Below are 18001 nucleotides of genomic sequence, written 5' to 3' on the forward strand. Positions count from 1 at the left end.
AAAGGCTGGCTCAAATGCAAACCTATTTCCACAATAATAAGGTGCCCTGGTAAATCTGATATAAAGGCCAGCAAGCTGTTTTTTTTTTTTTTTTGGCCAGGGGCTGGGTTTAAACCCGCCACCTCTGGTATATGGGGCCAGTGCCCTAACCCTCTGAGCCACAGGTGCCAACCCAGGCCAGCAAGCTTTTAAAGAACCTAAGAGCTTATTCCCCCATTTCAAATACAGTCATGCCTCACTTTTTCCTTCTTTTAACCTTGCCTAAATTTCATTTTTTCAAAAACTGATTTGGTTGGTTCCTGTTCTAGGTGGTTTAAGTAACACTTCTGAAAGTGAAAGGCAATGTTAATAATAATTTTGTGAATTAGGGACCTCCCTGGTCAAATCAGTGTGCATGGTCACCCTAGCGGTAGGAAATGTAAATAGCTCTTCCTAGTTCCTCTTATTCCCCAAAACACTATTCTGAAGAGTGTGACTGTCAAAAAGTCTAAGTGAACAGATTATGCTTGTGATTTGAGGTTAACTGATCAAAGTCAAAATCAGCTTAGTGGGTTATTATTTTACCATAAGGATACATTCTGAGAAATGTGTTGTCTGATGATTTATTTCATCCTTGTGCCAACACAAAGTATCCTTACACAAACCTAGATGTTATAGCCTACTATACATCTAGGTTATAAGGGATAGCCTATTGCTCCTAGGGTACAAACTTATATAGCATGTTACCATAATGAATAATGCAGGCAACTGTAACACAGTGCGAAGTATCTGTGAATATAACATACCTACACATAGAAAAGGTACAGTAAAAAATAAAATGGTATAAAAGATTTTTAAAAAGTATGCTTGTATAGGGCACTTATCCTGAATGGAGCTTGCGGGACTGAGACATGTTCTAAGTTGGTGAGTGGCAGGTAAATGTGAAAGCCAAAGACACTGCCATACACTACACTAGACTTCTTATACACTGTACACTTAGGTTACACTAAACTTATAAATTTTCTTTTCTTCAATAATAAATTAACCTTAGGTTACTGTCATTTTTTTCACTTTATAAACTTTAATTTTTTAAACTTTTTGACTCTTATGACTTAACTTAAAATACAAATATATTGTACAGGAGTATAAAAATACTTTCTCTATACCTTTATTTTATAAGCTTTTTTCTATTTTTAAATACTTTTAAGTTTTTTTTTAATTTTTTAAGCTTTTTTGTTAAAAATTAAAATGCATACACATTTATTTAGGTCTACACAGGATCAGGATCATCAAGACAATATTACATGATAAAAATTTTTCACCTTGGGCGGCGCCTGTGGCTCAAAGGAGTAGGGCACTGGCCCCATATGCCGGAGGTGGTGGGTTCAAACTCAGCCCCAGCCAAAAACTGCAAAAAAAAAAAAAAAAATTTTTTTTGTTTTTTCACCTTGGCGGTGACCGTAGTTCAGTAGGTAGGGCACAAGCCACATACACCAAGGCAGGCCGGTTCGAACCCAACAACAATGACAACTGCAACAAAAAAATAGCCAGCCTTGTGGTGGGTGTCTGTAGTTCCAGCTACTTGGGAGGCTGAGGCAAGAAAATTGCTTAAGCCTAAGAGTTGGTTGCTGTCAGCTGTGAAGCCACAGCACTCTACCCAGGGAGACAGAGTGAGACTCTGTCTCAAAAAAATAAAATTTTTTTCTACCTCCATTATAACCTTATAGGACTACAGTTGTATATTTGGCCTGTCATTGACAGAAACCTCATTATGTGGTGCCTGATTATACTTACTGGCTAAATTAAACTCCACACTAAACTCACACAAAACAAACTACTTCTAAATTAATGAATTAGTTCATTAGATCCAAAGATTTCATTAATTTTTGTGTACTAAAAAGGAAATGGGGCTACAAACCCACCAGAATCAATACAATTAAAACCAAAAAACATTCAGTTGGGTACAGTGGTGTGTGCCTGTAATCCCAGTTACTCAGGAGGCTGAGGTGGGAGGACTACTTGAAGTCAAGAGTTCAAGGATATAGTGTGAGATAATAATGCCTATAAATAGCCACTATACTCTAACCTGGTAGCAACACTCTGTCTCTTAAAGAAAAGGAGGAGGGAGGGAGAGAGAGGAAGAGAGAAAAGGAAAGGGAGAGGAAAAGAGGCAGAGAGAGGGAGAGATTGGGAGAGAGAGAGAGATTGAAAGAGAGAATATGGATATATAGCTGCTATAAACTAGTAAAATTTTAGGAAATGCTTCCTATAACTAATGAAAAACCTCAAAACACAGATGCACATACCTAACAATATCAACTGCTGCCAAGAGAGAACAGGAACTGGAATTCTCATCTATTGCTAGTGGAAATATCAATTAATATAATCACTTTGGAAAACCACTTGTCAGTGTCTACTAAAGCTAATCACATTGTTGGCTTTGACCCCCAAATTCTACTTGCAGGTATGAGACTAAGAAAAATGTACCTGAAGATATGTTCAAGAATTCTCACAGCAGTTTTATCCATAATAGACAAAAAATGAAAACAACCTAAATATCTATCAACAGGAACATGAATAAACAAATTAAAGTCATACAATGAAAATTTCTCACACAAGGGAATATCATATAGCAATAAAAAATAAACTTAACACTAAATGTAAAAACATAAATGAATTTCACAGTCACTGTTGAGGAATAAAGAAAGCCAGACACAAAAGTATATTGTATAATTCCATCTATATGTTGTATACGAATAGGGAAACTACTCTATAATGATATAACCTGTGATCATCTACTGGGGTGGTGGTATGGTATGGACTAGAAGGAACATGGAGGAAACTTGTAGAGTACTAGAAAAGTTATATATCTTGATCTGAGCGTGGTCATAGGAGTGCATACATATGTTAAAAAAAAACAAGTAGTATACATAACATCAGTACACTTCACTGCATGTATACCTCAATTTAAAAAAGTAAACAAAACAAAAACGCACAACACAGCAATATTAAAAAGACTTACAGGTAAGTGAAAAAACAGGAAAAAATATACTTAAGAGTCTATTAAGGTAAGCAAACTTATTGTCAGCGAACAAATTTTTTCATGAATATTGTTAACTAAAATTGTTTAATCATATAACTTTTGGTCTTCCTGCACATGACTGGCTAACATTAAGTGCACTTTTTCTGTAGGAGAATAGATTATTATTACAGATAACTAACAAAAAGCATTGCCAACAAATAATACTAATTTTTAACCAGCTTAAGGAATATTAGAGCTGGCATAAATTTATAAAGGGTATAACGCAAACAACTTTACAATTAAATAGCTATCATTATTATCATCTATTTAATTGCTCTCACTAGATTTTAAGCTCCTTGAGGGACTATATCCTGCTCATCGCTGTTTTCCCATTTCTAGCTTAGAGACAACCATACAGCAGGCATCCAAATATTTCTTCAGTGAAACAAATTCAGTGAAACCACCTTGTTATTATTGTACTTTGTTTCCCAATTCTAGGGATTACCTGAAAAATATTATCAAATATTTATTGATAAACAACTTTCTCCATTCAAGAACTTTCTAATCTTTAATGAGTGTGTATTTGAGTGTATATATACACATACTCAATGAAGAAAACTACAGTTTTTGCATAGAGTTTATCAACAAATATATACATATGCAGTATGTGTTAAGTACGTATACACACACACACTCTCACACATTCTATGCATTCTATGTAATATATAACTGGGATCCTGCTATTACAACATTGAGAAAAATTACAGTGGAAAAGGTAAATCACACCTGTAAGAGGACTACAAAACAGCAGTTTCCAGATTATAATTAGTACTGCCATCTTCTCTGGCTATTCTTTGGTTAACATTGTTGCATAGAGAAAGAACAAAAGTAGGCTTTTTATACATCCTTTGGTTTGTTCTTCTTGTTACCCAGTAAAGAAGGAGAATTGATAAGATTAACAAAGATGAAGGCAGTCAAAAATCCACCTCCCTTTTCAACACGGAAAATAAATGCTGAAAAGATGAGGAAGTCATGTTACATAAGGTAAAAATTTTTATTTTTATTGAATAAAGAAGAAGGGACTTCAGCCTAGAAAATTGTCCAAAGGTGTGAAGTAGCAGAGTTAGAGGAATTTTCTCTATTCTGGTATGTCAGCTCTGGATACCAGGCTAGACATTTGCCAAAATATTTTATTTTGACTGAATCTGTTTTTGAGGCAGTGTTGTTAAGAGTATATGACTGAAGAATACAACCCATTAGTGAAGGATAAATAAAGAGAGGGGAGACAGAGCTGCAAAATAAGTATGCTAGTCTGGACAAGTTTAATACTCTGGGTATCTGTGAATCATTAATCTAATGGATTCTAAAGTTGTCCTGATTTTCAATACATTATTTTTGTGTGGACAGGGATTATTCTAATAATTCAATTTGATCCACACAAAGTACAGAGTTGAAATCTCAGATGTAACAGTTTGGCTCCAGGATGATAATGAAATTTCTATACCTTAAAAGGAAATTTTCAGTGCCTGGTTTTTTTTTTTTTTGCAGTTTTTGGCCAGGGCTGGGTTTGAACCCGCCACCTCCAGCATATAGGGTCGGCACCCTACTCCTCTGAGCCACAGGTGCCGCCCTTCAGTGCCTGTTTTAAAAGAAGACATATTGCTAGTCAATATGGCTTACTCTCACCTGCTCTTGAGAATTCTGAACAGTTCTCCTTTCTTCTAAAACAAGGGGATCTTCTTAAAGACATAGTGCTATTCAAATCCTGCGGTCATTTTATTACACCAATCATGACATTGCTTTCCTTAGTGTTCTGCTCAAATTGATAGACCTTCGAACACTGCAAACAATGTAACTTACAATTAATGATAAGATTCTGGCAGATATCTAGCCTGGTATCCAGAGCTGACATATCAGAATAGAGAGAATTCCTCTAACTCTGCTACTTAACACTTTTGGATGGTCTCTGGGCCGCAGTCTCTTCTTCTATAAAATGATGGCAATGAACTAGAAATAGATTCTCTAAAGTGTGTTTCAGTTCTAACATTTTACTATTTTTCTAAAGTTGAATTATAAGCAGAAGTTTTCCTACTAAACAAATTCACTGAACCATACTTTACACTAGAAACTAAAGATTCATATTATAATATTATTATCGTACTCATAATGCTGATAAACAAAGGTGGGAGAATGTGAACATAGGGCAAATGTTAAATCAAACAACATCATGTGTGCTAAATGATATCACAATGGCCATGGAAAAAAAATAGATGGCTATGAATGTAATAAGGAAATGTCTAACTTTGAAAATTAGGGTTTAAATTTAAATTCAAGTAACTTAAATGCAGTTTCATATATGACACAATGAAGGTGTGTAATGTTAAATGGTTCAACACTCCTATTCCAAAGCATCACATCAACACAAAATTTTTTAGTAAATTCAGGTAAGAAAGTATATTATTTAGTTATTAGAAATAACTGATGAATCTTGTTAGGAAATGAGTTTAAGATGTCAATAAAGTTTCAAAGAGATAATAATATCACCTGCTACCTCTTCTACTAACCCACTAAAAGATTCCAGTTAGTTTGGTTAAAATATTCAATCTATATATGTAAAACTTAATAGAATATAATTATGATTATTTTCAAAATGAAGAAAAAAGTCTTACCTTATCCAGCCTCTTCTGCCAGCTCTCCTCACGTTTAACCATTAGTTCAATACAATGAGAAAGTGTTGCAAGGATTCCAGCAGTTGTTGCTTTAAAAGTTATTGCTTCCCCTTTAAAGTCTATACCATTAATTCCTTTTGGTGTTACATGTGGAAATACTGAAAAAGAAAGTTATTCACTGAAAATCTTTCTAATGAAGAAATAAGTCTTTTTCACAATTTAAGATTAGGAAATGATTAGAAAACCAAGTATTTTTGCATTATAATTTTCCTCTTCTGGGCCAACATTAAAAATTCTTCCATCCAAGCTTTATCAGCTACGTGGCAGCATAAGTACTTTCAAGTCCTTTTCTCTAGATTCTATTTCCTGAAATCTATTTGCTATGCAGCACCCAGTTAATCAAATGGTAGGAAGAGTAATACTTTTTTTTTTTTTTTTTGAGACAGAGTCTCACTACATTATCTTTGGTAGAGTGCCGTGGCATCACAGCTCACAGCAACCTCAAACTCTTGGCAATTTAAGCAATTCTCTTGCCTCAGCCTCCTAAGTAGCTGGGACTACAGGTGTCCGCCGCAATGCCTGGCTATTTTTTGGTTGTAGTTGTCATTGTTGTTTGGCAGGCCTGGGGCTGGATTTGAACCTGTGTGTGGCTGGTGCCCTAGCTGCTGAACTACAGGCACTGAGCCAGGAGGAATAATACAATATTCCTTTAGGGAAGTTTACCAAACGGTTTCAAGTAGATGAACTTTACATAGCACATTTTTTAAAGAAAGACACATTTATTCAGGGTCATGATCAGACTATTACATTTAGCAATCAACAGCATGGGTTAAAAAAGAAAAAAAAAACCAAAACCAAAAAAAACCCTACATTAAAATCCTTTGTTGGAATGCTTTTCTACAGAACAGAAACCAAAATAACCTGTTATACAATTAGTCACAAATACAGTCCTCAAGTGTTTGCCCAGACAGGAGTATTGTCTAAAACGTGTTCTTTGTAGCAGCTAGGTTCCGCCACCACTGTGTTTGGCTGAGTTCATAAATCTGTTATAACCTGTAGCTCCCCTGTTACTTCTCCAGCTTGCCTCTCCTGCTACTAGGGTGGTGTCCAACCTATGGCCCACAGGCTACATGCAGATTATTTGAGACTATTTTGTTTATCTGTGGTGTCAAATATAATAAAGAGTACGCATAGACTTTTTTCTTTTGTTCATCAACTTTTGTTACCATTTGTATATTTAATGTGTGGCCAAGACAACTCTTATTCTTTCAATATGCACCAGAAAAGACAAAAGGTTGGACACTCCTGTAAGCTTTGTTTCCTTAAGAGTAATTAAAACTTTATGCTACTTCCATAGCTACTGCTGCTACTGGAACCACCCTAGCCACCTTGGTTTCATGGTTGGGCAAAATACTGGCTGCCGCCACCACAGGAGCCAAAGCTTCTGCCCTACCTTCACAGGCACCAGATTTAAAGACCAGTGGTTATAATTGCCAAATCACTGCAACTTTTACCATCTCTGAAAGTGCTTCCATCATTGCCAAATCCATTTGGCCAGCCTCACTGCTACCATATTTACCATTACCATGGCTGCCATGAATGCCACAACGACCACTAAAATTTCCTCCATGATCAAAGTTGTCATTTCCATGACCACCATCAAAGTTTCCAGAACCACTTTGACCCTTTTAGCTGGATGAAGCACTAGCCATCTCTTGCTTCAACAAGTCTTACTTCACAGTGTGGACATTCACAGTATTTCTGAATAACAATCTTATTCACAGAATCATGGTCATCCAAGGTTACAAAAGCAAAGCTCCTCTTCTTGCCACTCTTCAATCACTTAAATTTTCCCATACTATTCAAAATAGTCTCTTATATGATGCTCTTCAGTATCTTTTTTAATGCTACCAACAAAGACCTTTTTCATAGTTAAGGTGGTCTCAGAGCAGTGGTTCTCAACCTCTCTAATGCCGTGGCCCTTTAATACAGTTCCTGTGGGTCATGACCCACAGGTTGAGAACTGCTGTCTTGGAGAATCTTCTCTGGAGACAGCTCTTGTTGGTTCCACAACTCTTCCATCCACCTCGCGTGGCCTTGTCTTCATTACTGAATCCACCTCTTCCACAGTGCCATATGTGACAAACCCAAAGCCCCTGAAGTGCTTAGTGTTTAGATCTCTCATTAGCACAGTCTGTGAGCGTTCCCCATTGCTCAATATTGCTCCTCGAACTCTCACTGGTTGTTTCAAAGCTCAACTCTCCAACAAATAGCTTCTGCAGCTGTTTGGGTTCTTTAGCAGGAGATGTTGACTTAGACACTATGGCAGTAGGAAGAGAGACTTTACAATGCTTCCTTGCCAGCATCCATAGGCAGAAAGGAGTAAGCTAATAAACATATCTCTACATGTCTTAGAAGATATTTTCACTTGGATTCTAGCAGTTTTACTGCTTTCAAAAATTATTCAATCAGGTAATTATCTTGAGTAATTATATAAATTTAGAAAGTATGTTTTTATCTAGCTGAGAAGAAAAATGTATTACTTACACTTTTCTTTATTGCCATTGGTATTATGCAAGAAGTCTCCATCAGAACGTGTTGTAGGAAAGTCATCTTCATCATCTTCTACCACTAAATAAAACACATTTAAACAAATTAGGATGAAAAGAAGTATTAATAGAAATTAGTTTATTCTTATATTCATCTGAGTTAATTTGCTTAGGATTCTATACATACAATATCTTATTCATCTTTGCATTTTCACTGGTAATCAAAGTATGCTCAATAAATACATTCTGTAGAATGTCTTTAAATAATACATCATTTTAAAACTATATCCATTCTTATTTATGCAAGGGAAGGTTACTAAGTTATGAATTACTTTACCCTTTGGTCTTCTTATCTTCTACTATGGGGCTACTTCCTTAGTAGTACATACCTAGGGTCTATTTCATACCTTTTTTTTTTTTTTTTGAGACAGAGCCTCAAGCTGTCCCCCTGGGTAGAGTGCTGTGGCATCACAGCTCACAGCAACCTCCAAGTCCTGGGCTCAAGTGAGTCTCCTGCCTCAGCCTCCCAAGTAGCTGGGACCACAGGCACCTCCCACAACACCGGCTATTTTTTGGTTGCAGCCATCATTGTTTTTGGCGGGCCGGGCTGGATTCAAACCCGCCACCTTAGGTGTATATGGCTGGTGCCTTAGCCACTTGAGCCACAGGTGCCGCTGAGCCTCTATTTTATAACTTTACAAAGATGTAGAAGAGTTGAGCAGGACTGTAGAAGGAGGCTTCCAGGCAGAAGATACCTTAGCTTGCCTCTGAGCAATCTTAAATCTATTATTTCTGGATATGCAGCGAAAATATAATGACTTACAGACGTGATAATAATTTTCATTCTTTTCAATGTGTATCTGTGCCTGGACAGCTCTTTTAACGTGTCTGACTTTAGGGGGAAAAAAAATCCCCTGTGTTCTCCTTTTCCATTACTCTTTTTTTTTTAAGTACTATCTCTTTTTCTACTGACTAACATACTTTAATCCTCTCTATTATGTACTCAATAATGTAAATTTCTGAATCTCAGGCCCCAGTTTTACTTGCTGCTTTTATCAGGTGACTAAACAATGGCTTTTAAGACATTGGCTATCAGGGAACAAAGGACAGTAATCCTGAGAACCAGGAAACAAAGCTCTATGATTGTTTCAGCTCATTGCTATGGGAGTTTCCAAGCTATGCAGTAAAAAGAGGGAACCCAGCAGGAGCCTGGTAAGATTCCCTGAAATAAAGAGATGGAGCTCAGAGTCCAGAGACACAAAGGAAACTAGAGTTCTTCTACTCAGAAGATAGAGTACTGGAAAGGAGAGAATTGTACAGAGAAAGAATACTGGAGACTAGCAGAGGGTCCCCCTTGAGTTTTAGCAAAGTACTGATAACACATGTGAGTGAAGAAATGTGAAGGTCAGGAAAAGCACCTACTAAAAGGATTCCAAGGAACCATAGCCAAAACCTATGTGGGCGCAGTGAAAAGTACATTCTCCTCAATGCAGACTGGAAAACCTTGTAATTCACAAAGTATTGGTTAAGGAATTCAAGAGTACCCTGCCTCAGTAAGGGGTGAATTAGCAATATATTATTGGAAGTTCTGATACCACACAAGAAGCGGCGACATAATATTACATTAATATAGATTGTGGTAGGTTACATTTTTTAAAAAAATCATTATTATTATTTCATTTTTGTGGTGATGGGGTCTGAATCTTGCTCAGGCAAGTCTTTCATTCCTGAGTTTAAACAATCCTCCGGCCTCAGCCTCCCAGAGTGTTAGGATTACAGGTGTGAGCCACTGCAACTGGCCACTAAGACAACAAAGTAAAAGTTATAGCTAAGGAACCAACAAAGAAGATTAAATGGAATTATAAAAAATACTTAATCCAAAAAAAGCTGAAAAAAGGAGCAAAAAGAAGATGAAAAGAATATGAACACAAATGCAACAGTTTTAATAAGAGCAAGAAGTAAAACCATGCCAAGCAACCTAAATGAATTTAGTGCTATTTAGTAATTCGCTAGTTCATTTTTGTCTTTAAATTAAGAGAAAACCTGAAGAATAGATGTTGATAGCAGCAGTATCTTTAGCACTAATAAATGAAAATTAACTTTGAACCTGAGATAAAATTAACTGAAGATTGTATCTACTCTTTTAAATAAAAAACTAAATACTATTAAATATGTATAAAATTACTGATTTTCACTTCCATTATTGATTTTTTTTCTTCTCTGAGAAAAAGGACAGATAAAAGGAAGGAGATAAAAGAGAGAAAAAGAGAGGGAAAGACCAACTGATTGATTTCCTTTCCTCTAACACATCATTATTATTATACATAATAATGTGAAATGCTCCTTATTACCAAGATAACAGATACCTTTTTTAATTGAATAAAGAGTACTATTTAAAAGTCTTCAGTGGCATCTGGTATGGACAATGAGCAAAGAATTAGTATGTGTTACTGAAGTATGCTAGTTAAATGGACACTGAAATCTGTTATATTTGTGGTTTGCAGCGAAAGTGACTATAATTACCTTTATCACTTAAAAGACATTACCCTTTAAGATCAAGAAGCTTTAAATCCATTCATTCTCCAAGTAAAAATAGTGGTAATAGCCTAATTAACCTTTATCCCTTTGAAGTTCATCCTTGGAGACAGCATCAGCACAGGCATCGAAGTACTTCTGTAGAGTATCAACTTGTCTACATAGGATGTCTCTAAAGGTTTCCATTTCGGCCAATTTCTCACGTAAACTATGGCCTTTCTGTAAAGCACAAAAAGGGGAGGATATAATTCAAGGAAAACAAAATTAGACTTTATTTGGTTCTATGATATTTCATTACCTTTTAAGGTTAGCACCCTGTCATTGAGGGAATGGGATAAGAAGCTCTGTCAAGTTCAATGTAATAGTTCCAAGAATAGGCTTGAAATTGACTAGAGGCTTGATAATGATTAGCCACTTATAAGTGATAACATTATTTTTATAGATAATAAAAAAGCAATAATAACTAACAATTTGCTAATGCAACCTTTAATTTTTTTTTTTTTTTTTTGGCTTTTTTGAGACAGAGTCTTACTATGTCACTCTCGGTAGAGTACGTATCATCACAGCTCACAGCAACCTCCAATTCTTGGGCTTAAGTGATTCTCTTGCCTCAGCATCCCAAGTAGCTGGGATTACAACTATAGGCACCAACCACAATGCCTGGCTATTTTTTTGTTGGAGTTGTCATTGTTGTTTGGCAGGCCCAGGCTGGGTTCAAAAACTGCCAGCTCTGGTGTATGTGGCTGGCGCCCTATTGGCTGAGCCTCAGGCGCTGAGCCAGCAACCTTTAACGTTTTAAATTAGACATTGTGAGGAACAATTGTGAAAGACTTTGAAATGCGCAAAAATATTACTGGTATTTCAAAGTAATGGCAAGTGTTATCCATGGGACCCTTGGGACAGTGTTATTTGATCATATAGAAGTTTCCCCCTTCAAATGCCTTTCGAATATAATCAAAGTTATATTTGAGCTATTTTATAACTCTTTTCTTAAAAAGCTGAGTAACGTAAATGATTATTGTCCATAGATTCATGTACCATGCAGTGGCAGTGATTACTAATCTACAAATATTTACCAGTTTTGCAAATATTCGCAAATCCACTTCAGTGTTCTTCAGATTCTCTTTGAACCAATTTCTTAATTTATGTCCTATCTCAATGAATGAAGGAAATAAAATCTTGACATATGTTTATTACATATTTGAATGAGTCATTATTTTATACCTTAAAAGTTATTCTGTAACAACTTCAAATCAATTATATTGTAGAAAAATTCTTTCAAAAAACTATCAAGTATATTCTACCCACAACATCCAATAAAACTCAATTTATATTGGCTTAACTTAAAAGTACTCATTAACCACAAACCTTGAATGAAGAAGTGGATGTTGCAGAATAGCCACTTGCTCCAGATACCAGTGATACCATTGAGCCATGTCGACGCAAGCTGGACTCAGATCCATATCCAGATTCAGTCTAAAAAGAAAGTAAACAACATGAAAAAAAATTAAATAGAAAATACCTAAAAACAAAAGACTTCCTACAAATTAACAGGGTAATTGTAACAATAACTCACAGCTTAAGTGCACATAAAAAATACAGTCAATTCACTGACAGTAGACAATGCCATTCAATTCCTAATTGCCATTTAACTTAGAAGTTTGTCAAACACCTACTACATTCTCAACTAGTAGGCTGAAAGAACATTTAATAATAGGAAAACTACCTAAAGTAGTCAAATTCATAAAGAGACAGAGGTAAAATATTGATTACCAGGGAGGAGGAAGAATAGGGAGTTAATCAATGGGTATAGGCAGAAGAAGATAAGACACTGGCTATCATCAACCAAAGTACTAAAAATGTCCAAATATAATACAGTACTATATGAGGTTTGATAACTTTGCAAACTTGCCAGTATGTGCTTACATCGGCAGCACTGTACAAACAGTACAGTGGTACTGTAAGGGTTTATAACCTTGGTAAGGGTTTATAACCTTGGTATATCAATGTCTCACAGTTGTATTCGACATGTGGTGGTATCTTGCTGGTATTCGTTACTGTTGCTGGGTGCTTTTGTGTGCCATTACAAGAATATTGGAGCCTGATAGAATGACAAATAAACATTTGTAAATTTCTTTAGTTAAACTTGGTAGGAGTGGAAATGAAATCAGGGACATTTTTGTCTAAGTTTAAGGGGAGAATGCCGTGAAGAAAATGGCAGTGTACAAATGGATTAAATATTTTTCTGAGGGTAGAAAAAGTTATCACTGAGGAAGAGAGGTCAAGGTAGTTAGTAATGAGAACTGACAAACACATTGCAAAAATTCACCAAACTGTGCATCACAATTGTCAGCTGACTGTGAGAACCATAGCAGACCAAGTAAACATTGATAGAGAAACAGGAAATCTTAACTGAAAATCATGGCATGAGAAAGGTGTGTGTAAAAATGGTCCCAAAGGAGCTCACTGATGAACAAAAGCAGAGGAGAGTCAAAGTTTGTGAAGACCTCTTGGAGAGGCAAGACAAATGTGTTAACACTGGTGATAAAACACAGGTGTACCAATATGACCCTGAAACAAAAGTGTCAAAGTGCACAATGGAAGTCAAGCAATTCTCTATGACCAAAAGTTCCGGTCAGTCCAAATCGAAGGTAAAAACAATGTGGCTAACCATTTTTAATATCAGAGGGATTCATTATGAATTTGTACCAACTGGACAGTTAACTAAGTTTACTATTTAGAAGTGCTGAAAGGCTGCATGAAAAAGTTAGAAGAAAACGACCTGAACTTTTTGCCAATAACTCATGGCTTTTGCCTCATGACGGTGCACTAGCTCACACGGTACTGTTTCTGAGGGAGTTTTTAGCTAGTAAACAAACAACTGACTTGGAACACCCTCCCTACTCACCTGATTTGACCCCAATCTTTTTTCTTTACCTGAAGATAAGGGAAATAGTGAAAAGAAGATATTTTCATATCTTTCATAGCTTTGATGGCCATTCCAAAGAAGAGTTCCAAAATTGCTTTGAAGGGTGAACTAAAAAGTAGCATCAATGTATAGCTTTCCAAGCGGAGTATTTCAAAGGTGACCATAGTGAATATTCAGCAATGAGGTTCTGTAGCAGTTTTTCTAGGATGAGTTTGTAAACCTAATTGTCAGACCTTGCAGACTTAATGGGCTACAACAGCTGCCTCTAATCTTTAAATTATTTCAGACCTTCTTTTCTTCCATTCATAATTCATGGCTTTTGATTCTGTAACATGACATCTTTCTATGTACAAGGGGTGGGCTTGTTCTTAAGCTACCAAGTCCTTTTTTTTTTTTTTTAATCAAAAGTTATATAAGAACCTAACCTATGACATAAACTAAATAAACTTAATTTGACATCATGAAATTCAATCTTACCTCTTTTCTATTCTTCCTTGCAAGAAGTCTAGAGGTCTAATTGTTTTTTTCTTAGTAACATCAAAATTGAAGTGAGAAACAAGTAGATAAATCAAATGGGGCTATAAAAAGGAAGTCTGATAATTTTTCCATCCTAGCTTTACAAATACTAAGAGATACAGAAGAGGTTTTCATTTGTTTGTTCTGCTTTGAAAGAAGAATTGATGAACTATTAAGTAATTTAAATGGTGCTTTATATATTAGTTCCAAAAAGCTACCTGGGACAATCCATTATCTTAGATGTAACAAAAATAAAAACAACAGTAAAAGCTGGGATGTATTTAGGGTACTTCCTTTGTGCCAGGCATGCTAATAAGTGTTTTAAGTGCCTTATCTCCTTTAATCCTGGTAATATTATTATACCCATTTTATAGGTGATTTTACATAAAAGTTTCAGAGTCACAGAGTTTGTAAATCAAGGAGCCCCAGATTCAAGTGCCTATGATGTTAATGGTGCCATGCTGCTTCAATATCCAGACACTTTGCTTCTACTTCTCTCAAAGCTTAACTTTTTCTCATTTTTCTACTGCTATTCTCTAGTTCTGTTCACAAAGTGTCTCAATTGAATTAATCCACCAACTTTCTAAGTGCTTTTAGTCTTTCTTCTTCCTTCAAAATCCTTTCTCCTTAGTGCAGGCAGAGTGGTTCTCTAAAAGTAAACATCTAATTTTCACTTTTGTTTTAGATCCTGTTTGGTACCATAGGATTTCCCCTAGGATCAAGTTCATATGTTGCTTTTTAACTATGCAGCTATGAAAAAAAGCTAAAATTAACTAGAAAAGGAAGTTACTGTGAAAGTAATAAAACTGGCTCGGCGCCTATAGCTCAACCGGCTAAGGCACCAGCCACGTACACCTAAGGTGGCGGGTTCAAATCCCCAGCCCGGACCCGCCAAAACAACAATGACGGCTGCAACCAAAAAATAGCCGGGCGTTGTGGCGGGCGCCTGTGGTCCCAGCTACTTGGGAGGCGGAGGCAGGAGACTCTCTTGAGCCCAGGAGTTGGAGGTTGCTGTGAGCTGTAATGCCACGGCACTCTACCCAGGGGGACAGCTTGAGGCTCTGTCTCAAAAAAAAAAAAAAAAAAGAAAGTAATAAAACCTCTAATAGTTGACACACAAAAGAATTCAGTGAATATAAGGAATTAGGCCTACGGTACTGATGTACATGTGATGATATCCAGTCTATATAAATTAGGTCAACTTAAGGAGGTGGTCAACTATGAAGTTTCTACGGTATTTTAAGTTGCTTTTCTTGAATAATAATGTTACCACTTACCGATTGATATTCTTATTCATTCAATTTAATTTGTATCTAAAATGTGGATAACACCTATACTGAAAGGCTTCTGTGAGAATTTTCAAATTATCTTTTTTTTTTTTATTTTTAAAGAAACAGTCTTGTTGGGGTTCAGCACCTGTACCACAGTGATTACAGTGTCAGCCACATACACCTAGGCTAGTGGGTTCACACCTGGCCCGGGGCAGCTAAACAATGATAAATAGCCAGGCGTTCTGGGCGGGGGTGGGGGCTGTGTGTGCCTGTAGTTCCAGCTACTTGGAAGGCTGAGGCAAGAGAATCGCTTAAGCCCAAGAGTTTGAGGTTGCTGTGAGCTGTGACGCCACAGCACTCTACCAAGGGCAGCAGAGTCTCAAAAAAAAAAAAAAAAAAAAGAAAAAGGAACAGTTTTGTTGGGTTGCCTGGGCTAGGTAGCATCATCATAGCTCACTGGAACCTTATGCTCCTAGGCTTAAGTGATCTTCCTGCCTTTGCCTTCCAAGTAGCTGGGACAACAGGCATGCACCACTGCCCCTACTAACTTTTCTATCTTTTGTAGAGATAGGTTTTTGCTCAGGTTGGTGTCAAACTCCTGGCCTCAAGCCATCCTCCTCCCTCAGACTCTCAAAGTGCTAGGATTACAGGTGTAAGCCACCACATGCAGCAGGCTTCAATGAGTATTAAATGGTAACATGCTAAAGCTCCTATTTCTATTCCTCAATGGATCAGAGGAGTACTACAGAAAGAACAATAAAACTGAGCAATGATCTAAATGTTCCTACACTGATCTTATCTATCAAGCATAAGGACCATGAACAAAATTGTTTTCAGCTACAATAATATTTTAATCTATAGGACATTCATTTGCTTTCCTACTTACTCTTATTATTCCTACCTGAAAGTTTTTTTATCCCTTTGTAAACTAAAATAAAAGCTTAAGCCTCCCCTGTTAATTGAATGGACCCCCTCTTGGCCAAGGGGACCCCACAGAAACCTTAAAGTTGAGTTACTGGCCATGAGGAGAAGGAAGGTCAGACAGGTCTACTTTTACCCTCTCCCTTCTATAGTTACTCTTTGTAACAATAAGATATTACTAGCCAGGATCAGTGGCTTATGCATGCAATCCTAGGACTTTGGGAGGCCTAAGTAGCAGGACTACTTGAGACCAGGAGTTCAAAACCAGCCTGAGCAAGAGGGAGATCTCTCTTTACAAAAACATAGAAAAAATTATCTGGGCACAGTGGCAAGCACCTATAGTCTCAGGTACTTGGGAGGCTGAGAAAGGAGGATCATTTGAACCCAGGAGTTTGAGCCTGCAGTGAGCTATGCTGATGCTACTACACTCTAGCCCAGGTGACAGAGTGAGACCTTGTTTCACAAAAAAGAGAGAGAGAGAGAGAGAATGTGAGATATTAAGTCATTAAAAATCAATAGGCCTAGGCCTAAAGCCATGTAAGACAAAGGATCAACCATACCAGCAGGTCATCAATTTACTTAACAAATCACTTAGTCTTGGTAAATATCTTGTCTCTGATTAACATACTTCCTTATCTCAAAACAGTCCAAGCCTTTAGAGAAAGCTTCATATCTTTAATCAACTGTAAATCAAAGACTCTTTAATGCCACCTATAAGCCCCTGCTTCAAGATGTCTTACCTTTTTGGGCCAAACCAATGTATGCCTTTTACATATTGATTGATGACTTTATGTGTGTAATGCCTGTCTCCCTAAAATTATAAGACCAAACTGTAACCTAACTATAGCGGGATCACTTGTTGAAGACCCATTGGGCATGGTCCTCTAGCCCATTGTTACACCTATCTGACTCAGAGTGAATCTCTTTAAATTATTTTAAGATTTGAGTTCTTTTCCGTTGACACTTCAATATCAAACAAGACCAGAACATTCATCAGGCAATAATGACAACATAAGCAAAATATTTTTTAGACGATTAGCTAAAAAGACTACTTTGATGAAAAAGAGCATCTCGGTTCTTTGAGTTTTAAGAAACATTTTCCCTCAGCTAATGTTCAATATACTCAGCAAGGAAAATGAGAAATCAGTTTCCACCGCTGTTACATGTGTAAGCCATGCCACTCACCATTACTTTTCCATACCAAATGTAGAAAAAATCCTAAGCCCACCTGTCCCAGTGACTATCAGAAACATCCCCTCCTGATAAAATAACAATTCAAATACAATATTGGTTTATTGTACAAAAATAATTTTTGGAGTATATAACCTTTTCCTTTCATATCTTCTATAGCAAAAATATAAAACAGTTATTCAAATCTAAGTTTTAATTTTTTTAATCTCTTTCTTATCTACAGAAATAGTTTACAAGCAAATTAAAGACCAACAAAGGATAAATAAGTTGAAAGTCTAGTAACCTTTCTGTGTTAGGAGCAAGTATGTGATAAGCATTATAAAAACATGTAAAATCTGGCTTGGCGCCTGTGGCTCAAGCGGCTAAGGCGCCAGCCACATACACCTAAGGTGGCGGGTTCGAATCCCCAGCCCGGGCCC

At 36.6% G+C, this 18001-nt stretch overlaps 1 protein-coding gene across 1 annotated transcript in view; it reads right to left on the bottom strand.

Moving 5' to 3' along the window:
• The window catches only part of COL4A3BP (collagen type IV alpha 3 binding protein), a 116107-nt gene that overhangs the window by 37994 nt on the left and 60112 nt on the right, over nucleotides 1-18001 (bottom strand). Inside the window, exons 4-8 of the mRNA XM_023510862.1 lie at nucleotides 13663-13691; nucleotides 12123-12230; nucleotides 10835-10973; nucleotides 8218-8301; nucleotides 5671-5828 (exon numbers count right to left, since the gene is read on the bottom strand). Coding sequence (XP_023366630.1) covers nucleotides 5671-5828; nucleotides 8218-8301; nucleotides 10835-10973; nucleotides 12123-12230; nucleotides 13663-13691 — 518 coding nt within the window. The remainder of the gene's footprint in view (nucleotides 1-5670; nucleotides 5829-8217; nucleotides 8302-10834; nucleotides 10974-12122; nucleotides 12231-13662; nucleotides 13692-18001) is intronic.

This window comes from Otolemur garnettii, unplaced genomic scaffold, assembly GCF_000181295.1.
Source record: "Otolemur garnettii isolate 467f Iridium unplaced genomic scaffold, OtoGar3 scaffold00017, whole genome shotgun sequence".
NCBI classification, from domain to species: Eukaryota; Metazoa; Chordata; class Mammalia; order Primates; family Galagidae; genus Otolemur; species Otolemur garnettii.